Consider the following 20,940-nt stretch of genomic DNA (forward strand, 5'->3'; position numbering starts at 1 on the left):
TATTGCATTCTGGCAGCACTAGCAAACCAAAATAGCCTCCCTTTGCTGCAAGCTCCAAGATTTCCAGATCAAATACGAGAGACAAGAACAGAACTGCACGCCTGCCCCACCTTGCCGGCTCTCTCCGTTGCCTTTGGCAAACTAATTACATTTGAGCCTTCTCCTGCAGTCAAATGGCATGACAGTGAGTCAAGAAGCCATCAGGGAGTCTAGCACACAGGACATGCTCAACTAGGGAGTTGTTACAGACAGCGGGAGAGCACGTTCCACAGCTTGACGTTAAAAGGATCAATCCGTGTCACGTGTTTACGGCCTGACACTTAATAAGCGCTTAATGAGCGCGGCGGGGTTACTGTTGCAGGGTTTTTAAGACGATCCATTAGACCGTCCTAAAGAACAGGATAAGCTCAGCGTCTATCGTGAACCCAGCTCAGGACCTGCAGGGTCCAATGTGGAGCCACGTGTAATACCGACATTTAAATCAATTACATTTGAATACAATTCATAATTCAGACCCTTAGCGGCTGAAGTATATTTCAAATGCCACTAAAGCACGCCTCTGTCAGACAGCACCGGTCCAGAGCATTCCATCACTGCAGAAAGTGCTACTGGACAGCGCTGCTTTAAGGCGTCCCGGTCCCTGTTCTAGGAACTTTATGCAAGTTACTCGTTTAATCCACATAAAACCATATAGGGTAAGTTTTCTTTTCTTTTTCAGAATTAGAATCTGTATCCTCCTAGCTCTTTTTTTTTATTGTACCAAACAAACCTACAAACATTCTTGACATAGAAACATTCCATACATAGGCTTGATGGAACCAGAATGGCTGGCTCACAATATCATCCCATAGCTGTGTGTTCATCACCATGATCATTTTTTTGAACATTTGCATCACTCCAACAAAAGAAATAAAAAACTCATGCATGTCGTACCCCCTTACCCCTTCCTCTCATTGACCACTGGTATTTCAATCTACTCAATTTATTTTAATCTTTGTTCCCTCTCTTATTTGCTTATTTCTCTATTATTTTCCGCACAACTGTTAGGGAAAGTTTTCTTATTATGAAATGAGGAAACTAGGGCTATGGAAATGCAGATGCTGGTCCAAGTGTGGTACTGGCTGCGTGACAGAGGCGGGATTTGAACCCTCTCAGCCGGCACCACGTTCCAATTCCCGGCCAGTCGGTCACAGCCGCCTGCTGCGGGCTCTCCCGGGCCCGCTCTCATTTTCTTCTCTTCTGTCCTCTTCGGCGCCCCCCTCCCCTCCCCTCCCCTCCTCTCCGTCCTCCCCTCCCCTCTCCCCTCCCCTCCCCTCCCCTCCCTCCTCCCCTCCCCTCCCTCCTCCCCTCCCCTCCCCTCCCTCCTCCCCTCCCCTCCCCTCCCTCCTCCCCTCCCCTCCTCTCCCCCCTCCCCTCCTCCCTCTCCCTCGGCGCGCAGAGGCGTCTGGGAGCGCGGGTGGGCGGGGCAGGCCCGCGCAGGCGCAGACCGCGGGGACCGCCGTGGCCGTTGGGTGAGTGGCGCCTCCGGCTGGCCGGCTCTTGGTCACCCCGCGGGGGCCGTGGTCCCCGGGCGTCCCCGCGGCCCGGCGGCGGAGCCCGGGGCCTCCTGCCCCGCCCGGAGAGGTTTCCGGCGTCCCCCGCCCCCCCTCAGCCCGGCCGGAGCCCGAGGCCGCCGCAGCGCGGGGCACCCTGGGCGTGCGGATGGGGAAACTGAGGCGCGAAGGGGGGTGGGGCTCGGCGGCGGGAGCGGCCTCTCGGGCCTCCTCCATGCGTAGCCGCGTACTTTTTCCGTATTTAATCTCTCTGCAGCCGGACGCGTCTTACCCGAGGTGGGGGTCCCGCTTGGGGCCGGGGGCGGGGAACCGGGGGCCGGGGGCGGGGGCGGGGGCGGGGGGCCGGCGCAGGGTTGCCTTGAGGGCCAAGGGAACTCGGGAGCCGTTAGGCGGACGTGCGCAGTGTGGCGGGATGGCCCGCTTCCAAGCCGTTAAAACAGTAGATTTTATGTTACACTATTTGTTCTACTACAGGGAGGGAGCGGGTCTTTCGGGACAAATTCTGTGCTGGGTCCCAGCATAAAGGCCAAAAACCGGAACCCGAGTTCAGTGGGGGCAGTGTATGCCGGTAGTGATAATAAAAGCGAGACAATAATAAAACACGCATGTGTCCCCTCCGGTGGGAAGGCACTGAACCCTCCCAACCACCCCATGAGGTGAGTACTCTACCATCCCGGTTTTCCAGATGAGGAAATGCAGGCACAGAGAGGTGATAGCGTTTGTCCCGAGCCACACAGCAGGCCAGTGGCAGACCCGATTTGAACCCAGCTCACTCCCACAGCCTCCCTTCTCCAGGGCTGTGTCAGCAGAGTCCAGAGAGGCCTGGCTCCCCCAGAGCCCACCCCCTGGATCCCTATGCCCGGCTGTTTATCTGGTAGCAGAGCTGAACCCCAAGTGTGAGCCGGGCCAGGGGAACCGGTGAGGGCGCAGCCGCTTTAGCCTGGGGCTGGATCCTGGGCCAGTCCTGAGGGCACCGGACACCCCATTTCCCTGCAGCCCTGGGAGGGGGTTCTGAGCAGCGTGCTGGGGGGAGCCAGTGGGGTATCTGTTGTGGCCTCTGTTTCTTGCATGGGTGTGTGTGCATGCTCTTGTGCATTTGTGCAAGCACCGTTCCGTGCATATGTGAGGCAGGTCCAGGTCTGGTGTCTTACCGCCCCCCTCTCTCCCACAGCCCTCCGGGCCTCAGACTCACTGCCTGTGCCCCAGTCACTGGGCAGTGGAGGGATGGCTGTCCAGCTGCTGGCTGCAGAGGCCCTGGTGAGTCGCGGTATCCCCTTGCCCTCCTGCACGGGAGGTTCCGGCTGAGGCCATGGTGTCAGGCTCTGCTCCCGGACCGGCCTTCTGCCTCCCGGGAATGGTCAGTGTGAAACTCCAAAGCAAAATCAATCCTAGACACAAACAGGATATTTGCTGGGCAAATACGGTGTTTTCAGTGTAGTGGGAGAAGAATATCACCCAATCAAAAACAGTCTTTTACAATTCTGCTACCTCTAGACCTCCAAAAAATTGAAAGAGAAGGTCAAGAAAACTGGGGAAAAGTATTCGTAGCCTGTTAGACAGTGTTGATCTCCAGGACACACGTAAAATTCATATACACATGAAAATGGGAGCCGCAAGAGACTGCCGGGGAGAAGTGGGAGTATACAGAAAAGAGAATGGAAATAACACACTAGTTTGACCCTGTTTTCCGTTTTTCTCAAGATCAAATATTTCTGAAGAGAAGAACACCCAGAGCTGGAGGGGGTGAGGTCAGGAGGCCATTCTCATTCTCTAGGACATTTCGTATTTTGCCCTTTCCATGTGTCAGAAACCTTAATTCAGGGAGACAGGTACTGTGTGATTCCATTCATATAGCAGTTTTGAAATGACAACATTGTAGAGATTGAGAGCAGATCAGTGATTGCCAGGGGTGAGGGAGGGAGGGAGGTGGGGAAATGTGGGGTGGGGTGGGGAAGGGGGCTTGTGGCAGAACCCTTCTGTGCTTGGCTGCGGGTTACCTCAAATCACGTGTGGGATAAAATCACCTTCAACTAACTCCCCACACACACACTCAACTAAACCTGCCCCCCCCCACACACAGGTTCATAGAAAACTGGTGAAATCGGAATAAAGTCAGTGGGTTGTACTGATGTCAGACTTCCGGTTGTGAGGTTGCACTATAGTTTTGCCAGGTGTTGCCATTAGGGGAATCTGGGGGAGGTGTACACAGCAGCTCTCAGTTACTTCTGACAACTGCATGTCAGTCTACAGTTATCTGAAAAGAAAAAAAGAAAAGTTTCTTAATAGTCTTTGTCTCTTCTAACTCCTCATTTCCCTGCAAAGAACTGACTTGAAGGAAACATAAACTGTAGACAAGGGTGTGTGGACATCATCCTGGCACGAGATTCAGGGCCCACAAAGGATGCCTTTCCTGGGTGTTCATCACAGTGGAATTTGCAACAGTGAGAATAATGAAGTACTTCTTGTGCTGGTTTGAAAGGATTTATGTGCCCTAGAAAAGCCGTGTTTTAATCCTGATCCACTCTTGTGGGAGCAGCCGTTTCTCTTAATCCCTATTCAGTAATGTAGGTCGGAGGCTTGATTGGGTTATCTCCATGGAAATGCAGCATGCCCAATTGTGGGTATAAACTTGATTAGATGAAGATGTGACTGCACCCATGCCAGGTGGGTCTTGAGTACTTTATCGGATTCCTTTAAAAGAGGAAGCGTTTTGGAAAAGTTTGAGATCTGAGAGAGCTGCCAAAATGATGAGAAGGACATAGGTACGAGAAGCAGAGTCCACCAGCCACACTCTATGGAAATGAAGGAGGACACCTTCGGGGGAGCTCTGTGAAACAGGAGGGCTGGAGAGAAGCTAGCAGACGTTGCCCTGTTTGCCATGTGCCTTTCCAGTTGAGAGAGAAACCCTCAACTTCTTGTTGGTGCATTAGTTTGGATGTTTTTATAGACTTGCTTTAACTGGGACATTTTCTTGGCCCTAGAACTGTAAACTAGCAACTTACTAAATTCCCCTTTTTAAAAGCCATTCTGTTTCTGGTATATTGCATTCCGGCAGGTAAAAACTAGAACATTTACTTAAATGATAAAGGAACCACCATCTAAACCAGATTTACTGGGTGTGGTCACAGGAATGCTTACCACCACAGAGCAGGGTCCCTAGAGTCCCCTTTCCTCAGGTAACAGATCTGGAGCTCCTCACATGACCTTCTGTGTTAGGAGAAAAGCCTGGTACAGAGTCAGGACTGGACAGAATGATTGATCGAATGATTTGGTTTCTCATTTACTTTTTTACTTACAAATTCCATTGCTTATTTCTTTGCCTAATTGCTTCTTTGTTTAGTTAGTTCTCATTTCTTTGCTCTACGTAGCATACATACATGCTTTTAAATGTTTACAATTTATTTAGTGCTTTTGAAATTAGGGAATGTTGCCGTTGCAGTGGACATTGTTCTCCCCACTGGACAGATGAGGTAACTGAGGCTCACAGAGGCCGGCGGGTTTGATGTCCTTCACAGCACATCTCGCTGTCTGTCACGGAAGTGGATGGGCAGCCCAGGAGGGCAGGGGCTGATTGCATCCTGCTTGTCTCCATGTACCTGTGCCTGGTACTCAGTCAGTGCAGTGTTTGTTGACTGACTGTTTATGAAACCTGCATCGTTTGCCAGAAACAATGAACAGTGTCTATAATTTTGATAGCTGTTGCCAAATTTTATAGGGATTTTATAAAGGTTGCACCTATTTATCCTCCCAACAGAAGTTTGGGTGTCCATTTCCCATTTCCCCACATCCTGGTCAGTGGGGGCAGAGGCCCAGCGTGAGCAGGGGCTTGAGTATGGAAGCCCAGAGTGGTGGGAGAGGAGAAAGGAACGAGGGAAAGTCGAAGGGAGTCAATTTATGCAGGGCCTTGGGGGAGAGGGATTATTCTCCCACAGGTACAACGAGAGTCCATTGGAAGATGTCAAGCAGGGGAATAATAGGGTCTAGTTCACGTTTTTAACAGCTCTCTTGTAAGGTAGGGAGTGGGCCTGTGGCTTGGCAGGCATGGGGTCAGGCAGAGCAGTTGAGATGGTCAGTGAAGAGAGGGGTTGGTGACAGTAGAGATGTGATAAGCAGGAGGGTGTGGACTTTAGAAGTAAAAGCAGCAGCATGTGGTGACAGCCATTCCTCAAAGATACGGATATGACAGGCAAGAGCCAGTTCCCTCAATATGCAAAGAGCTCTTATAATTCAATGAGAAAAAGGCAAAAAGTATATTAATATGGGCAAAGCATCTGATCAGCCAGTTCCCAAAACACAGAAAATAAATGCCAATGAATATACAAAAATATAGTGAATCTTAAATTGAGGTGACTCTTGGGTAAATTTTTTTTCAGTCGGGACAGTAAACATGAAGTTTCATCATATCCGATAGTGGCAAAGGTATGGAAGACGTATGTATATATAGTTCCTGAAAATTGGTAAAATGGATCAGAGAGGGCATCCAGGCCCTCCTGGAACTCTCTTCCCAAATTCCCTAGGGAAGCCAGGGATCTGCATTTTTCATATGAAATCTGATTTGAACATGGGCTCAAATTATTTTTAAGACACCTGCATGTCTGTGGACCTCGTGGCTCGCACCGGCTGCCCAGCCTCCAACTTCAACCCTGAGGGCTGGCGCCCGAGGTGTCACTGTGCTGAGTGCCTGTCCTCACCCGGGGTGGGTGCGGGCGTGCCTTGCTTCCCCACCCCTGCGGGGCCTGGCTTTGTTGAGCACTAACAAGGCTGCAGGTGCTGTGCATGTGTGCATGCTCCACCTCGTCTGCACCACTGGGTTCTCTTCCCGACCCCACCCCACTCAGATGGGGAAACTGAGGCCAGGATGGTGGTGAGAGAGCTGGCTCCTATCAGCTTGTGAGAGCCAATGAGAAATGTTCAGGAATTTTGCAAGCCAGTTGTTAAGCACAGCCATCATTAAAAGAAATAAATTGTATAAACTTAAATAAACTGTATTAATAACTATTGGAGGGGGTGCAAGGGTAGTTCAGCGGTGGAATTCTTGCCTGCCAGGTGAGAGACCCAGGTTCGATTCCCAGTCCATGCACTTCCCAAAGAACAAACAAACAAGTAAAACAAACAAATTCAACAAATGGACCTTGCCCATACACTCCAAAAAAGCCTTCAGCAAATGGTGCTGCAATAACAGTATGTTCACATGAAAAGAATGACTCGTGAACCTTACTGCACAGCATACCAAAAAAGGGGGGAGGGGTGGCTTTCAGCTCAGAGGAGGGCACGATGCAACTTTGTTGGGTTGTTCTGCATGTGGTTTCCCCGACACCAGCCGCCTCCCGCACCCACCCCAGTTCAACTGCAGCGAGATCGAAGTTGCGGAAGAAGGTGCACCAGCAGGAAAGTCAGTGCACCATCTGCCTTGCCCTAGGATTGGCCCTTGGATCTGTCTCCAAAAACTGGAAACTGCACAGGTCAGGGATTATGGTGAAACTGACTGTTCAGAACAGCCAGGCTGGAAGGAGGGGTGCCTCTGCCTCCCCCTGGAACCACCAGAGACAGAAGGAAGCAGGAAAATGCAAAGCACTTTCATTGAAAGTGGAAATCCACTTTCAGTGGGCTGCCACGTGGGCAGACGTGCCTCTTGTAACATGGACGACAGCAGTGCAGGGGGATGCCACCTAGTTAAGAGCCACTTATTTCAACAAAGGGTCATTTGACCACCTGTCAGAAAAAAAAATGAATACACAAAGCTCATCACTGCCAAATTATTTTCCCAGTATCTGTTCTCATGAGGGTGTTTGTGACCACTGCATCTGTATGGTATAACACTATTGGATAGTGTGCTGACTGCTTCCCTTCAGTGACCTCATATGGGTAGCCTGACATTGGGTTTACAGCATGGAAATTGCAAGAAGTTACAGGTCAGCACTTGATTTGTTGTTTTGTTGATTGTCTAGACTTAAGAGAGTGATAGAGAAAATGTCAGTCGTGCAGATTGAGCTTAGAAATATGTTTTGTTTGTAGTTAGGTTGTGCATCACACAAAAAATTGTGTCTGGGAACTTGGATTTGGGGGAGGGGGCTGGTTTCCACCATCCCTAGGACTGATGAGGGGGCTCATATGCCTAAGCTGACACTGTCCCCTTGGGGAGTCCAGCCTCTTGGTGGGCCCAGCAGCAAAGACTCTGGGTGTAAGCCAGCCTTCCTGGTAGGCGGCACTTCACACATGTGACAGCTCATCGCTGGGGGACCCAGGTGTCCTGTGTGACTTGAAGCCAGTGCCTGGTGTCCTAGAGGCCACCCCCCAATGCCTGTCCCCTTTGCTCACTGTGTCTGGTGTCTTTTTGGTGTGACAAGTCACAGCATGAGGACGACTGCATGCCAAGTCCTGTGGTCCTCCTGGCGAGTCACTGAACCGGGGAAGCCCTGGGGACCCTGACACAGCCCTGCCACCCTGAACCAAATCCAGCCCAGACCCAGATGATGCCAAGCATCATAACTGCAGCTAACACTTGGGCACTGTTGCTGAGTGCCCAGCGCCGTGCAGGGGTGTCTAATGCACGGAAGCCGGCGCCCTCTCTCCCTGTACCCGCTCCCCAGCCTTAGACCTGGCCTGCCATGCCTTTGTTGCTGCAGGAGTTGGTGACCTTCAAGGATGTGGCCGTGGACTTCACCCAGGAGGAGTGGCAGCAGCTGGACCCAGCTCAGAGGGACCTGTACAAGGACGTGATGCTGGAAAACTTCGAGAACCTGAGCTCGCTGGGTAAGGCAAAGGTCCCTGCTCCATCTACTGTCCCGCAGCCTCCCCTTTCTCCGAACATCAGGCCCAACAGGTCTGGAGTTAGTTTTGGCCCCACGCTCAGGAGCTGCTTACACCCCTGTGCCCGCCTCCAGTGGGTTGATGCCTGCTCTCTCCTGGGGAAGGGTTTGTGTCTGTAAAGCAGGAGTATTCAGCTCTGCCAGGCAGCAGACTTTCTTCCCTCCCACTCCCAACACCCAACCCTGCATCTCTTTCCCCATGGGCAGTTTTCCAAACCAGATCTGATCCCCATTTGGCGCACGTAGATCTTGAGACTAGAGTGGGGGGAAGCCACGCGCATCCCAGACAGCCCCCAGTCGTGGAGGCATGTGCCTCCTCTACAGGGCTTGGCTTTGTAGCTCGGGCCTGCAGAAAAGACTTCCACACATGCCCCTTTCGTCCTTCCCCTCATCCCCTCCCTGGGCCACTCCCCACCTTGGGCTCCATCCTTCTCTTCTCTTCCTGGACCCTACATTCAGAGTTGCTGATCTTTTCCAAGGATCCCTGTGTTGTGCCTCTTAGCCTCCCCACTCCTCACTCGTCTTGCAGATGAGATAAGCTTTTCACCACTCTTGTTTCTAGAAGTTTCACATACTCACATCACTCCCTCTGTGGGTGGAATTTCCTGATACGGAAGCTCCACATCCCCATTCCATTTGCTTCCTGCTCCCTGCAGCCCAGCTTCACTCCCCGTCTGCTGACCTCTGACATCATGATGGTCACGCTGCACCTTATCAGTGTTTTTTTGTCTTCCTCAAAGTCCCCGATGCACGTGACCTTGCCCCGTGCCCTCCAACCCAGGGGGCTCACTTACCGCCACCTTCTGCACCTTGATCCCCCCTGCATGAGCCTTGCCTCATCTGTGAGCTGGAGTCCAGTGGGTCAGCCTTGGGAGAAGGCTGGGGAGCTGCTGAGAGCCGGCAGCAGTAAGGGGGCTCAGGAGGTGAGGAGGCAGAGGTGGGAAGCTCCTGGAGATGAGGATTCTCGTGGCTCTTCCCAAAGGCCATGCGCAGCAGGAAGCAGACAGCAAAACCCGATCTGGTGGCAAGTACAGTGCAGGTGTGAGAGACATTGAAATGTTAATGGTTTGTGCATGTGACATATTTAAATGCTGTTGCTGTATGTAAGGCATTTAAATGTCAGTGGCATGTGTACCACACATATAGATGTTAGCTGGCAGTAGGTACTATGGAGGAAAATAAAGCAGGGCAAAGGGGGAGAAAGTCTGGGAGACGGTTTATCTTACGGAGGAGGGGAGGCCTCCCTGAGGGGCGCCTGAGCAGAGGCCTGCAGGAGGTGAGGGGCTGCACCCTGCAGGTATGGGGGCAGCACATTCAAGGCAGAGGGCGCTCCCTCATGCACCTGGCACAGTCAGGAAGTAGCAGGGTGCCCAGTGTGTCTGCAGCAGGGGTTTGATGGGGAAAGTTGAAGGACATGAGGCCAGAGAGGAGGGGTTTACCTCAGCCCTGGGCAAACGTTAGCTCTTCCTCTCATTCCCATAGACATGCTACTTTATTGTTCCGTTTTCCTTGGTGCTGAGGGCAGTGTTTGAAACACCTGCTTTCATCAGGCTGTGTGGGGCATTTAGAGACCCAAAAGAGTTAGTTGAGGGGCTGGGCGATGAGGACTTGCTGGGCTCCTGCCTGAGGCCTCAGGTTCCTTATCTGTCCACTGGGGTGGTGACAGTCCCTGCCTGTGGGGTTGCTGAGAGGACATGAGTCAGTATGGGTGAGGCACTGGGCCAGCCCGCAGCGCAGGATTCCTCAGCTTCAGTGGGATTGACATTTGAGACCAGATCTGCATCTCTGGCCCCACCCACCAGGCACCCGGAGCACACATCCCCAGCTGTGACAGCCAATAATGCCTCCTGACATTGCAGGTGCACCTCCAGTTGAGAACCACTGACCTAGTAAGAGCTTCCTAAGTGCTATATTAACTGTTATTGCCATTTACCATAATCATTGACCTCTCATAAATTCGCAGGACAACTTACTTTCCTTTCAGCCTATCCCCAGATCCCTGTTCAGTCTTGGCCCCAAACTGATTTACATGTCCTTTCTGCAAACTCATGTTACTCCATCTTGCAGCTTTTATTTCCTCTTTCCTATTTCTACTCCCCTCCCTAGGCCTCCTTTGTAAGCCCTTAAGTAGTGTCATGAGGGGCATTTCATCAGTTTCCCAACCTCAAGCACTGCCCATAGCTGTTTCACTTTTCCTGACTGGGAACAGATGACACACATGACATTTACATTTTCTTTGTCTCTCAGATTTGGAATCCAGGCCTGAGAGTGACTGCCCAGAGCAAGCTGTCCCTACAGGAATGTCCCCTGGGATGGTGCTAGACAAGCTGGGAAGAGGCTGCCTCTGGCCCCCTGTGTTAGGAGAATCCAGGAGACCAGAAGACTCTTTGGAGCATTGGCTAGGGGATCAGGAGGAACTTTTGGGGCCACTGAAAGTTCCAGAAGGAAAAGAGCCCCAGAAATGCAGTGTGCAGGAATGCAACTTCAGATCCACCTCTGACGTAGAAAAACAGCTGAGAGTCTCCAGGGGAGAGAAGTCCTCAGTGTGCAAGGAGTGTGGGGAAACCTTCAGCCAGCGAGCAGACCTCACCCAGCACCAGCACGTCCACACCAAGAACAAGCCCTTCGGCTGTGATGAGTGCGGGAAACACTTCCGAAGGAATGCCACCCTCATTGTGCATCAGCGGATCCACACTGGGGAGAAGCCTTTCAAGTGCAAGGAGTGTGGCAAGGCCTTCAGCCAGCACACCAACCTGACGGTGCACCGGCGCATCCACACGGGCGAGAAGCCCTACAAGTGCGCAGAGTGTGGCAAGGCCTTTGTCCAGAACATGCAGCTTGTTGGGCACCAGCGGACACACACAGGCGAGCGGCCATACAAATGTGGCGACTGTGGCAAGGCCTTCACCCTCATCACCAACCTCATCGACCACCAGAGGATCCATACTGGCGAGAAGCCCTACGTGTGTGACGTGTGTGGCAAACACTTCACCAAGCGCTCCTCCCTCATTGGGCACCAGAAGATCTACACGGGTGACAAGCCCCACAAGTGCAGAGTGTGCGAGAAGGCCTTCCGCAAAAAGTCCGACCTGGTCAACCACCACCGCATCCACACGGGAGAGAGGCCCTTCAAGTGTTACGAGTGCGGGAAGGCCTTCACCCAGAGCATGACCCTGGTGGAGCACCAGAAGACGCACACGGGGGAGAAGGCATACCAGTGCCGTGAGTGTGGCAAGTTCTTCACCAAGTCCTCAGCCCTCATCCTCCATGAGCGGATCCACACCGGGGAGCGGCCCTTCAAGTGCGCTGAGTGTGGGAAGGCATTCAACCAGAACATCCAGCTTGTGGTGCACCGGCGCAGTCACACTGGTGAGAAACCCTTCCAGTGCAGTGCGTGTGGGAAAGCCTACAGCCAGAAGGGCTACCTCACCATCCACCAGAGGACTCACACCGGTGAGAAACCCTTCGAGTGTCAGGAGTGCAAGAAAACCTTCAGCCAGAAGGCACACCTTTCCATTCACCTGAGGATACACACAGGTGAGAAGCCCTACAGGTGCAATGATTGCGGAAGAAGCTTCCGGAAGGTCTCATTTCTCTTTCAGCATCAGGCGATTCACAGTGACGAAAGGCCCTTTAAATGCAGCGTGTGTGGGAAAGCCTTTATCCGAAAGTCGACCCTCATTCAGCACGACCGAATCCACACAGGAGAAAAGCCATATCATTGTGGGCAGTGTGGAAAGGCTTTCCGGCACCAACCCACCTTGACCGCCCACCGGAGGATCCACACCGGGGAGAAGCCCTATGAGTGTAAAGTGTGCAGCAAGGCCTTCCGGCGCATCGGGAATCTCACCTGCCACCAAAAGACTCACCTCCGGGACACACCTGCCCATCGGTTTGGTGTGAGGAGGCCTTCAGCCCAAATCCCTGCTCCCTGAGTGTCAGGTGACAGGATGGGGGCAGGGGAGCTCTAAGGTTACAGTCAACTTTTCACCTTACATCTGTTTAGAGTTCACTTAGGGATGTCGGAGGACGGGGGCAGCAGGCTGTCCCCTCAGGTGAGTGACCTGTGCCCTCACACATGGCCCTGTGTTTGGATTGATGCACTGCTGTTGCTGTCTCGAAAGTCTTCACCTTCACATAAGAGGCCTGGTGTGTACACTTTCCCAAGCCTGCAATTATGTTGTCTTCCTGGGTGGGGCGCGGGGGCCTTAGACTGGGGTGGGCAAAAAACACACCTTGGGGCAAAGCCAGCAGTGGCCTGCTTTTGTGTGGCCTGCAAGCTAAGCTAAGAAAGGTTTGTCCACTTTAAAAGGGTTGTCAAATTAAAAGGAATGTGACCAAGATGTACCTGGCCTACAAAGTTTGAAATAGTTACCAGCTGGCCTTCTGTAGAAGTATGGCAACCCCTGGCCACAGATCAGCAGTTATTGATGGGAATTGCAGACTCATCTTGAACCTGTTCAAACCCCAACTTTGTGTGGTCCCATGATCTCTTTCCATGGTTCCTTCAAGGTGATGCCATTCACTTTGATTCTAAGAGGAGGGATTTGGAGATGGGACGGCCCTCCTTCCTGGCTTGCCAATGGTCATCATTCTCTCTTGGGCCATAAATGCCAGCACTGTGTGTGCCTGGCACTTTATTGAGGGTTGAATAAATGAGATTTAATGTTAAATGGCTGCATGTTTGCTGCCCAGTCCGGGAATGTCGTGCAAGGAGGATCTTCCCGGTGGGAGTTTTCATAACTCACTTTGCTCACTCCGCAGCCCATCCCTTCACAGTTCAAGTTCTCTTATGAGACACCGTGGATTTACACAGTGGATTTGGACAGTGTTGGATTGTAGATCCTGTTGGCTTTACTTTCCAAACCTACCCAGAATCCATCTTGTTATCACCCCCGCATCCACCACTGCACTCACCCGGACCATTGGAGTAGACTTCTTGGCCTCCTACTTTGCTCTCATTCTTCTCCCCATCTGTTCTCCAGGCAGCAGCTGGGGGTGGGGCCTGGTAAAGCAAAGCTGTCACATCCCTCTGCTCCCAACTCGCCTGTGGCTCCCACCTCAGTCAATAAGGTTTCAGTCTCTACTTGCCTTCCCAAGTCTCTTCTGATCCAGCCCTGCCTCCCTTTGTGCCTCATCTTCATGTTCTTCCAGCGGCTGGACCCTGCACCACCTGGGCTGTTTCCTTTCTCATCTCACATTCTCCCACCTTGTCATTCACTCGACTTCAGGACTCAAGCCTTTTGTTCTTTTAAAACCCTCAGTCCTACCTGTGGGCCTTTGCACCTGCTGTTCCTTCTTCCTAGAGCACTCTTCCCCTATAGCTGTGTATCACACTTCTCACCTGAATCAAGTTTTTGCTCAGCTTTGTCGAGGAGCAATCCCAACCCCCAATTTAATTTTGAAATCTGCCCTCACCCTCTGTATAGTACTCCTAACCTCTTCCAACGTTATTTTTCTCCACAGCACTTATTTTATTGTCTTTTCCTAGTAGGAACACGGATTTTTGTCATTCTTGTTCACTACAAGATCAGAGTCTGGCACAAGTAGGCACTCTTTGAATATCTGTTGAATGAACAAATAATGCTCAGCCCTTTCATTTATTCCAAGAGAAGGTAGTTACACCCATGACTCAGAAATTCCCTCCCCCGCCCAATGACCAGAGAGTTAACCTTTTATAGCTAGCTGAAGGAACATGAAACTATTTCCTATGTCTGGAATCAGCTGTGCCTTCTACTCTTGCTCTTCCCACATTTGCCCCTGGATGTCAACACCCAGGGTATTTTTTGGAAGCCATGTGTTAAAGAGGGTGGAGCTTTAGGGTAGAGGCAGCTTTGGGTCCCTGAGTCACTCCAGGAGAAGCCGTGTCAGATTTTGTGAGTGGAGTTAACTTTCAGCGTGTGGCACCACTGATCTTTGGGGTTTGTGGCTGCAGGTTGTCTACTATAACCAATGCAAGGAAGTAACCGCACCCAGTTGCCTTAACCCTGTGAGGGAGGTTCTGGGATCATCCCCATTTAACAGATGAGAAAACAGGCACAGAGAGCTCAGCATTCACCCAATTAGTAAATAGTGAAGCCAGTGTTTGAACCCAGAATTCCCTGACCCCCAAAGTTGGCTTGATCACTTGGCTGAACAGGTAATCCAGGGGTCTCCCCTCCCCAACATGTATTTTAGATGACATTTCTTAGAAAATATTGAATTGGCTGCCATTTTAAAAAGGAATAAAGTGAGCAGTTTCATGTTCTTGAGCAAGTTATTAATGCCCTGAGCCTCAGCTTCCTTGAATGAAAAATTGGGATACGAATAGTACTACTCCCACAGGGCTGTGGGTGAAGGACCCAGTGGGTGATGCATGGGCTCAGCTTATACTGAATTTCCACATGCCCCATACCTGGATGTCAATGGCTATTGAGTAGTCTGTAATCTGAGAGTGGATTGTTTGCTTACCCTGTGTAGTCCCATAACTTGCCAGAGAAGGCTGGCCCTGGCTGGAAGAGATGTTGCCATACTGAGTTTCTGTAGGAAGAGCCTCTGAGCCAGTTAGAAACTGTTATGTATCTCAGAAAAGCCATGTTCTTGTAATCCTAATCCATTCTTGTAGGGGCCAGATGTATTGTTTGGGTGGGGTCTTTTGATTAGGTTGTTTCCATGGAGATGTGACCCAATGAATTGTGGGTGAGAACTTCTGATTAGATGGATCAAATCTGCCCATTTGACCCCTGCCCATTCAAAGTGGGTCTTAATTAGTTTACTGGAGTCCTTAAAAGAGCTCATGGAGAGAAAGAAGGATCAGGGCTGATACAGAGGGCAGATGCCTAGACACAGACATTTGGAGATACTTGGAGAGCCAACATTGAAAGCCACTGGAATCGGAAGCTGAAAGCAACACAACCTGGGAGCAAAAGACCAGAAGATGACAGTCGTGTGCCTTTCCAGCTGATAGAGAGACCCTGGATATGTTGGCCTTTCTTGAGTGGGAAGTATCCTCTTGTTGATGCCTTAATTTGGACATTTTCATGGCCTTAGAATTATACATTTTTAACCTACTAAATCTCCTTTGTAAAAGCCAATCCATTTCTGGTATATTGCATTCTGGCAGCATTAGCAAACAAAAACATATTTCAGTACCAAATAAGTGGGGTGCTGTGGCAAAATACCAGACATGTTGGAATGGCTTTTTACATGGAAAAGGGGAAGATTCTGGAGGAATTGTGAGGTGCCTGGATTGCTTTAAAGAGACAGTTGGTAGAAATATGGACTCTAAAGATATTTTTGATGAGGCTGTGGCCTTTGGCTGAAATGAGGAATATGCTATTACAAACTGGGAGGAAGGCAACACCTGTATTAAAATGGCAGGAATTTGGCAAAATTGAATCCTGGTGTTGGACAGAAGGTAGAATTTGAAAGCAATGAACTCAGATATCTAGCTGAGGATCTTTCCAAACTAAATGTGGAAAATGCAGCCTGGCTTCTTCTTGCAGCCAACAGTGAAATGCAAGAGGAAAGAGATAAACTGAGAACTGAATTCTTGGGTACAGAGAAACCAGGAACTGATAGTTTGGAAAATTCTGGATTTTTGGAAAATGAGAACTCAGAGAATACTGTCCCACATGAGGGTTTAACCAAACATGGAACCAGACAGCCATTTCAGAAAAAGCCAGGATTGGAGGTGGAGTTATTCAGAAAGGATTTGTAGAAAATCCTATTGTCTGATTAATTTGACCCCTGTATGCTGCATGCCAAGTCAACAAATTTTTTACGAGATGTGTATGAACAAAACTATTGACACTCTGGACTAAAAAGGACAGAAAAGGGACAGATTGAAGGAAAAATTACTTCAAAGGCAGAACCATGGAAGCTAAGGTCTGAAGTCAGGTAATGTTGGGTCAGGGGAGCAGATCCACCCATTTATGTGGAGAGGGTGAGTCTGCCCCCAAAACAGAGGGCCGGCCTTCTGCTTTATTATTCGGGAAGAGTCTTGCAGCTTCAGGCTCAGAGAGGGTGGAGCACATTCCCTAGGGATTAGCGTGAGCCTGGCAACCGCCCCATTGTTCTTAAGGGGTTGAGTGTGTGCCCTGGAGATGGCAGAGTTTGGGTGCTGCTCCAATGCTTGGATATGTTCAAACCCTCACCCCAGTGTTTGGAGAGATAAGAACCATTGTTATAAATCTTTGGAGAGGGTGGGACTGCCACTTTCTCAAGTCCTGAGGATAAACCATCATTCTAGAAATGATTCTCAGACCTTAAAATCGAATGGAGTTTGCCCTGCTCTTTTTCAGAACTGCTTGGGTCTGGTGAACTCTGTTTTCCTTTCAGTTCTCGCTCTGGCAATGGGAACATTTATTTTATGACCATACCTCTGTATGTTGGCATCAGACAATTTGTTCTGAGTTTCTCAGGTTCACAGCCAGAGGAGAATTTGGCCTTAGGACAAACCATGCCTATAACTGATTTTGATGAAATTTTGTACTGTTTTTTACTTTGTATCGCATTGGATTGTTACTGAAATGGTTTAAGGCTTTTGTGATATTGTGATGGAATGAATGTATTTTGTGTCTGGAAATAACATCTTTTTCGGGTCCAGAGGGTGGAATGTGCTGGTTTGAAACTGTTATATACCCCAGAAAAGCCATGTTCTTTTAATCCTAATCCAACTGTGCAGGGGCAGACCTATTGTTTGGGTGGGATATTTTGATTAAGTTGTTTCTATGGAGATGTGACCTGCCCAATTGTGGGTGAGACCTTTTGATTAGATGATATTCCAGGTGGGTCTTCATTTAATGGAGTCCTTAAAAAACCAGAGCTGATACAGAGAGCAGACACCTAGACACAGACATTTGGAGATGCTTGAAGAGCCAACTGGAATCAGAAGCTGAAAGCAAAGGACCAGGAGATAGTAGCCACATGCCTTCCCAGGTGACAGAGAAACCCTGGATATGATGGGCCTTTTGAGTAGAGGTATCCTCTTGTTGATGCCTTAATTTAAACATTTTCATGGTCTTAGAACTGTGAATTTGTAATCTAATAAATTACCTTTGAAAATGTCAGTTCATTTCTTGTAGCATTAGCAAACTACAACACCCTGGATTCCCATTCTGGCACTATTTTTTCAAAGTTCACCATGTTATTCTAATGTGTGGAGAGGGCTGATGGCTTGTGGTCTACATACATATGCAAAGTCGCGTTCCTCCTTGTTTTAATGTGCTAAGGCTGCTGGAATGCAATACACCAGAGATGGACTGGCCTTTATAAAGGGGTTTTATTTAATTACAAATTTATGTTTCTCGTAGGAAAGGCAACTAGCTTCCATCTGGGTTTCTCTGGCATGGGAAGGCATATGGTGATGTCTGCTGGCACTCTCTCCTGGCTTCTGGGTTCAAATGGCTTTCCTTGGGGCTTTTCTTCTCTGCATCTCTCAGTGTCTGGACCTCTGTTGGCTCTGAGTCCTGAGCTGAGGTGTGCTGGGCTGCTCTCTCTCTCTCTTCTGACTGTTCCTTATAAGTCTCCAACTAATTAAATGTCACTCCTTGAGGAAGGCAGTCCCCTTAGCCACTTGCACATGTAATCAGCTATAGTTGAAATTCACATGCTGATGATTTAAGTCCTCAGCAACAGAACTGGGCACCATTACCTGGCCTAGTTGACACCTAAACCTAACTACTGCATTGTCCACCCTTTGTCAATTTGGCAACTATACACATCACCTTTAACCTACTTAATCTCTAAATAGAAAACCATAACAAATATTTTTTTACCTAACAATGTTCATCTGTCCTGCATAGAACACACTAAATCTTTCCATATGCAAAATACATTCATTTCATCACAGTATCACAAAAGCCTTAAACCATTTAAGTAATAATACAAATACAAAACCTACTCAAAAACAGAACAAAATCTCATCAAAGTCAGTTACAGGCATGGTCTGTCTTATTGTTAAAATTCTACTCTGGCTGTGGACCTGTGAACTTAATGCAAGTTATCTGCTTTCCAGTATACAAAGAAAGAACAGTCATAGAATTTTATGTTAAATATTTCCATTGCCATAGGGAGAAATTGGAAGGAAAATGAATCACTGGGCCTAAACAATTCCGAGAACCTGCAGGACAAACTCCATTAGATTTCAAAGTCTGAGAACATTCATCCAAGGAGCTTTATTAAGTGACAATCCCAGCCTTTCCAAGGGCCTACACGGTAGCCCTGTTCTGTCTAAACACTGCAATGAGGGTTGCAACACTGGGGAGGCCTCCTTTTTCTCGGCCCTGCTGTCCTCCAGCATCTGGATGGCACCTGGATTCTCTGCCATCTCTAAGGGCATATGCTCAACCCCTTCAGAACAATGAGGGGGACACCTAGGCTCCCCCAATCCTCAAGAAATACGCTCCACCCTCTCCAAGGCCTGGGGCACCAGAACTGTTCCTGAACATGGAGGTGGAAGAGGCTCCCCCAATCCTCAAGAAATATGCTCCACCCTCTCCAAGACCTGGGGCACCAGAACTGTTCCTGAACATGGAGGTGGAAGACCCATCCTCTGCTTCCTACACACGCACATGCACACACACACACACGGCCACCAGAACTGTTCCTGAACCTGGGGTACAGTACTATTACTGAACATGGAGGTGGAAGACCCATCCTCTGCTTCCTACACACGCATGGGGCCACCAGAACTGTTCCTGAACATGGAGGTTGGAGGCCCATCCTCTGCTTCCTACACACACACACACACACACACACCCACACACACACACACACACCCCTGCTCTCCTGGTCTGAGGCTTCTTGTCTTCAGACCTTAGCTCCCATAGTTCTGCCTCTGAGGCTGTTTTTCCTTCTATCTCCATTTCCTGTCCCTTCCAGTCCAGACTGGCAGTGGTTCTGTTTATACAGATCTCACAAGAAAAAAAAAAATTGTTGACTTAGCATGTAACATAGACATATCAAAGCCATTAGACAATAGGACCTTTCACAAATCCTTTCTGGATAATACCAGAACCATGGTGTTATCCAGAAAGTCCTGGCCTGTCTTGTAATGGCTGACTGGTTAAATCCTCACATACGGCATCATTCTCTGAGATCTCACTTTCTGGAAGCCCAGAATTTTCCAGACTATCGGTTTCTGGTTTCTTTGTACCCAAAAGTTTAGTTCTAGGCTGTCTCTCTCTTGTCATATTTTACATATAAGTTGTAAGGAGAGACCAAGCTGCATCCTCCATGCTCAGTTTGGAAATCCACCCAGCGCAGCATCCCAGATCATTGAATTAAAGTTCTTCCTTTCATGCAGCACCAGACTCAGTTTTGCTAAGCCCTCTGCCATCTTTTAAGGGTCACCTTCCAGTTTGCAACTCATTTCTGTCTAAGCCTTCAACAGAATTATCTTTACAGTCTACATTACTACCAGCATTCTCTTCAAAGCAATCTAGGCTTTCTCTATCAAACTCCTCATAATTCTTTCAGAGTCCTCCCCTCATCCATTTAAAAAGCCATTCTCTCATGTTCGGTATTTGCAAACAGCAGCACCCCATTACTATGGTACCAAAATCTGTTATTTTGCTAAAGCTGCTGGAATGTGATACACCAGAGATGGATTGAGTTTTATAAAGGGAATTTATTTAGTTATGTATTTGGTAAGGGACATGGCAATATCTGCTGGCCCTCTTTCCTGGTTTCTGGGTTCAAATGGCTTTCCCTGGGGTCTTTCCTTTCTAACTGTCCAAATGTCTGGATCTGTCAGCTCTGAGCTCTGAGCTGAGTTCTGCTGTGCTGAGCTGCTCAGCTCCCTTCTGACCTCTCTTTTTAAGCGTCCAACTAATTAAATGTCACTCATTGCAGAAGGCACTTCCCTTAGCTGATTGCAGATGTAATCAGCCATAGATGAAGTTCATATGATGATTTAAGTCCACAGCAACAGAACTGGGCACCATTACCTGGCTAAGTTGATACCTGAACCCAACTACTACATTCCTCTTCCCACCCTACCTTAACCACGCACCTCCCCTGGTGCTCCTGTCTCTGTGACTGGCATCCCCTCCTACCCAGTTGCCCAGACTACTCTCTCACCTCATCCCATTTGCTGAACATCGATGTCACTGACCCCACCTCACCCCATTTCTGTTGCCCCCATGTGGCCCAAGTCCCCCAGCATCTCTCCTCTGGGTGACCCCTGCAGCCTACACACTGGGAGTAAATGTGGGTTGAGCCCTGTCCTTGCTGTCATTATTGTTAGCAAAGTAAATCTGTCATCTCTTCACACAGCAAACTTTGCTCTCAGGAGGAAAATTCATTGATAGTCATGCTCCATGTGATTCTGCACCCTAGCTGGGTGGTCTGCTTCTCTGTTCATGGGAAGAGTGGTCCCACCATGGTGTTTATTGTGGGGATGATAATCAGCAAAGCGGACCAGACGCTAACTGAGGGCAAGGAGGTAACTTAAGGCTTTTAGCATGGTCAGATTTGAGAATTAGATGGCTTTTTTTGGGGGGGGGGGGGGGCGGGGGATCTGATGGTTTTCTCCATTTCTTCCTGGGCACAGAACCAACTACAATTCCCAGCCTCCCTTTTATTTTGGGTGGAGC

The 20,940-nt window shown here is 49.4% G+C and overlaps 1 protein-coding gene and 1 long non-coding RNA gene across 3 annotated transcripts; one reads left to right on the forward strand and one right to left on the reverse strand.

Moving 5' to 3' along the window:
• Positions 1-1,466: 1,466 nt before the first annotated feature.
• On the forward strand, positions 1,467-13,035 carry LOC143658554 (uncharacterized). 2 transcript variants are annotated; one of them, XM_077130636.1, is made up of 4 exons: positions 1,467-1,511; positions 2,725-2,810; positions 8,180-8,306; positions 10,610-13,035. In XM_077130636.1, the coding sequence occupies exons 2-4, from the start codon at positions 2,778-2,780 to the stop codon at positions 12,295-12,297; spliced, it is 1,848 nt and encodes a 615-aa protein (XP_076986751.1). In that variant the 5' UTR covers positions 1,467-1,511; positions 2,725-2,777; the 3' UTR covers positions 12,298-13,035. The 2 variants fall into 2 exon arrangements, with proteins under 2 accessions (XP_076986751.1, XP_076986752.1); XM_077130637.1 differs by lacking the exon at positions 1,467-1,511 and adding an exon at positions 1,715-1,829.
• On the reverse strand, positions 2,654-15,479 carry LOC143658584 (uncharacterized). Its single transcript, XR_013163255.1, has 3 exons — positions 14,813-15,479; positions 9,157-9,380; positions 2,654-3,807 (listed from the first exon to the last, which is right to left on the reverse strand). It is a non-coding gene; the product is annotated as an uncharacterized LOC143658584 (long non-coding RNA).
• Positions 15,480-20,940: the final 5,461 nt, after the last annotated feature.

The sequence above is a fragment of the Tamandua tetradactyla genome, chromosome 16 (genome assembly GCF_023851605.1).
Source record: "Tamandua tetradactyla isolate mTamTet1 chromosome 16, mTamTet1.pri, whole genome shotgun sequence".
Taxonomy (NCBI): domain Eukaryota; kingdom Metazoa; phylum Chordata; class Mammalia; order Pilosa; family Myrmecophagidae; genus Tamandua; species Tamandua tetradactyla.

What these genes read in the sequence shown, in the direction of transcription:
- LOC143658554 (XM_077130636.1), top strand. Translation starts at nt 2,778, where the DNA reads ATGGCTGTCCAGCTGCTGGCTGCAGAGGCCCTG. An exon ending in TGCTGGCTGCAGAGGCCCTG is followed by an intron (nt 2,811 to 8,179) that starts GTGAGTCGCGGT and finishes TTGTTGCTGCAG; the next exon opens with GAGTTGGTGACCTTCAAGGA. An exon ending in CGAGAACCTGAGCTCGCTGG is followed by an intron (nt 8,307 to 10,609) that starts GTAAGGCAAAGG and finishes TTTGTCTCTCAG; the next exon opens with ATTTGGAATCCAGGCCTGAG.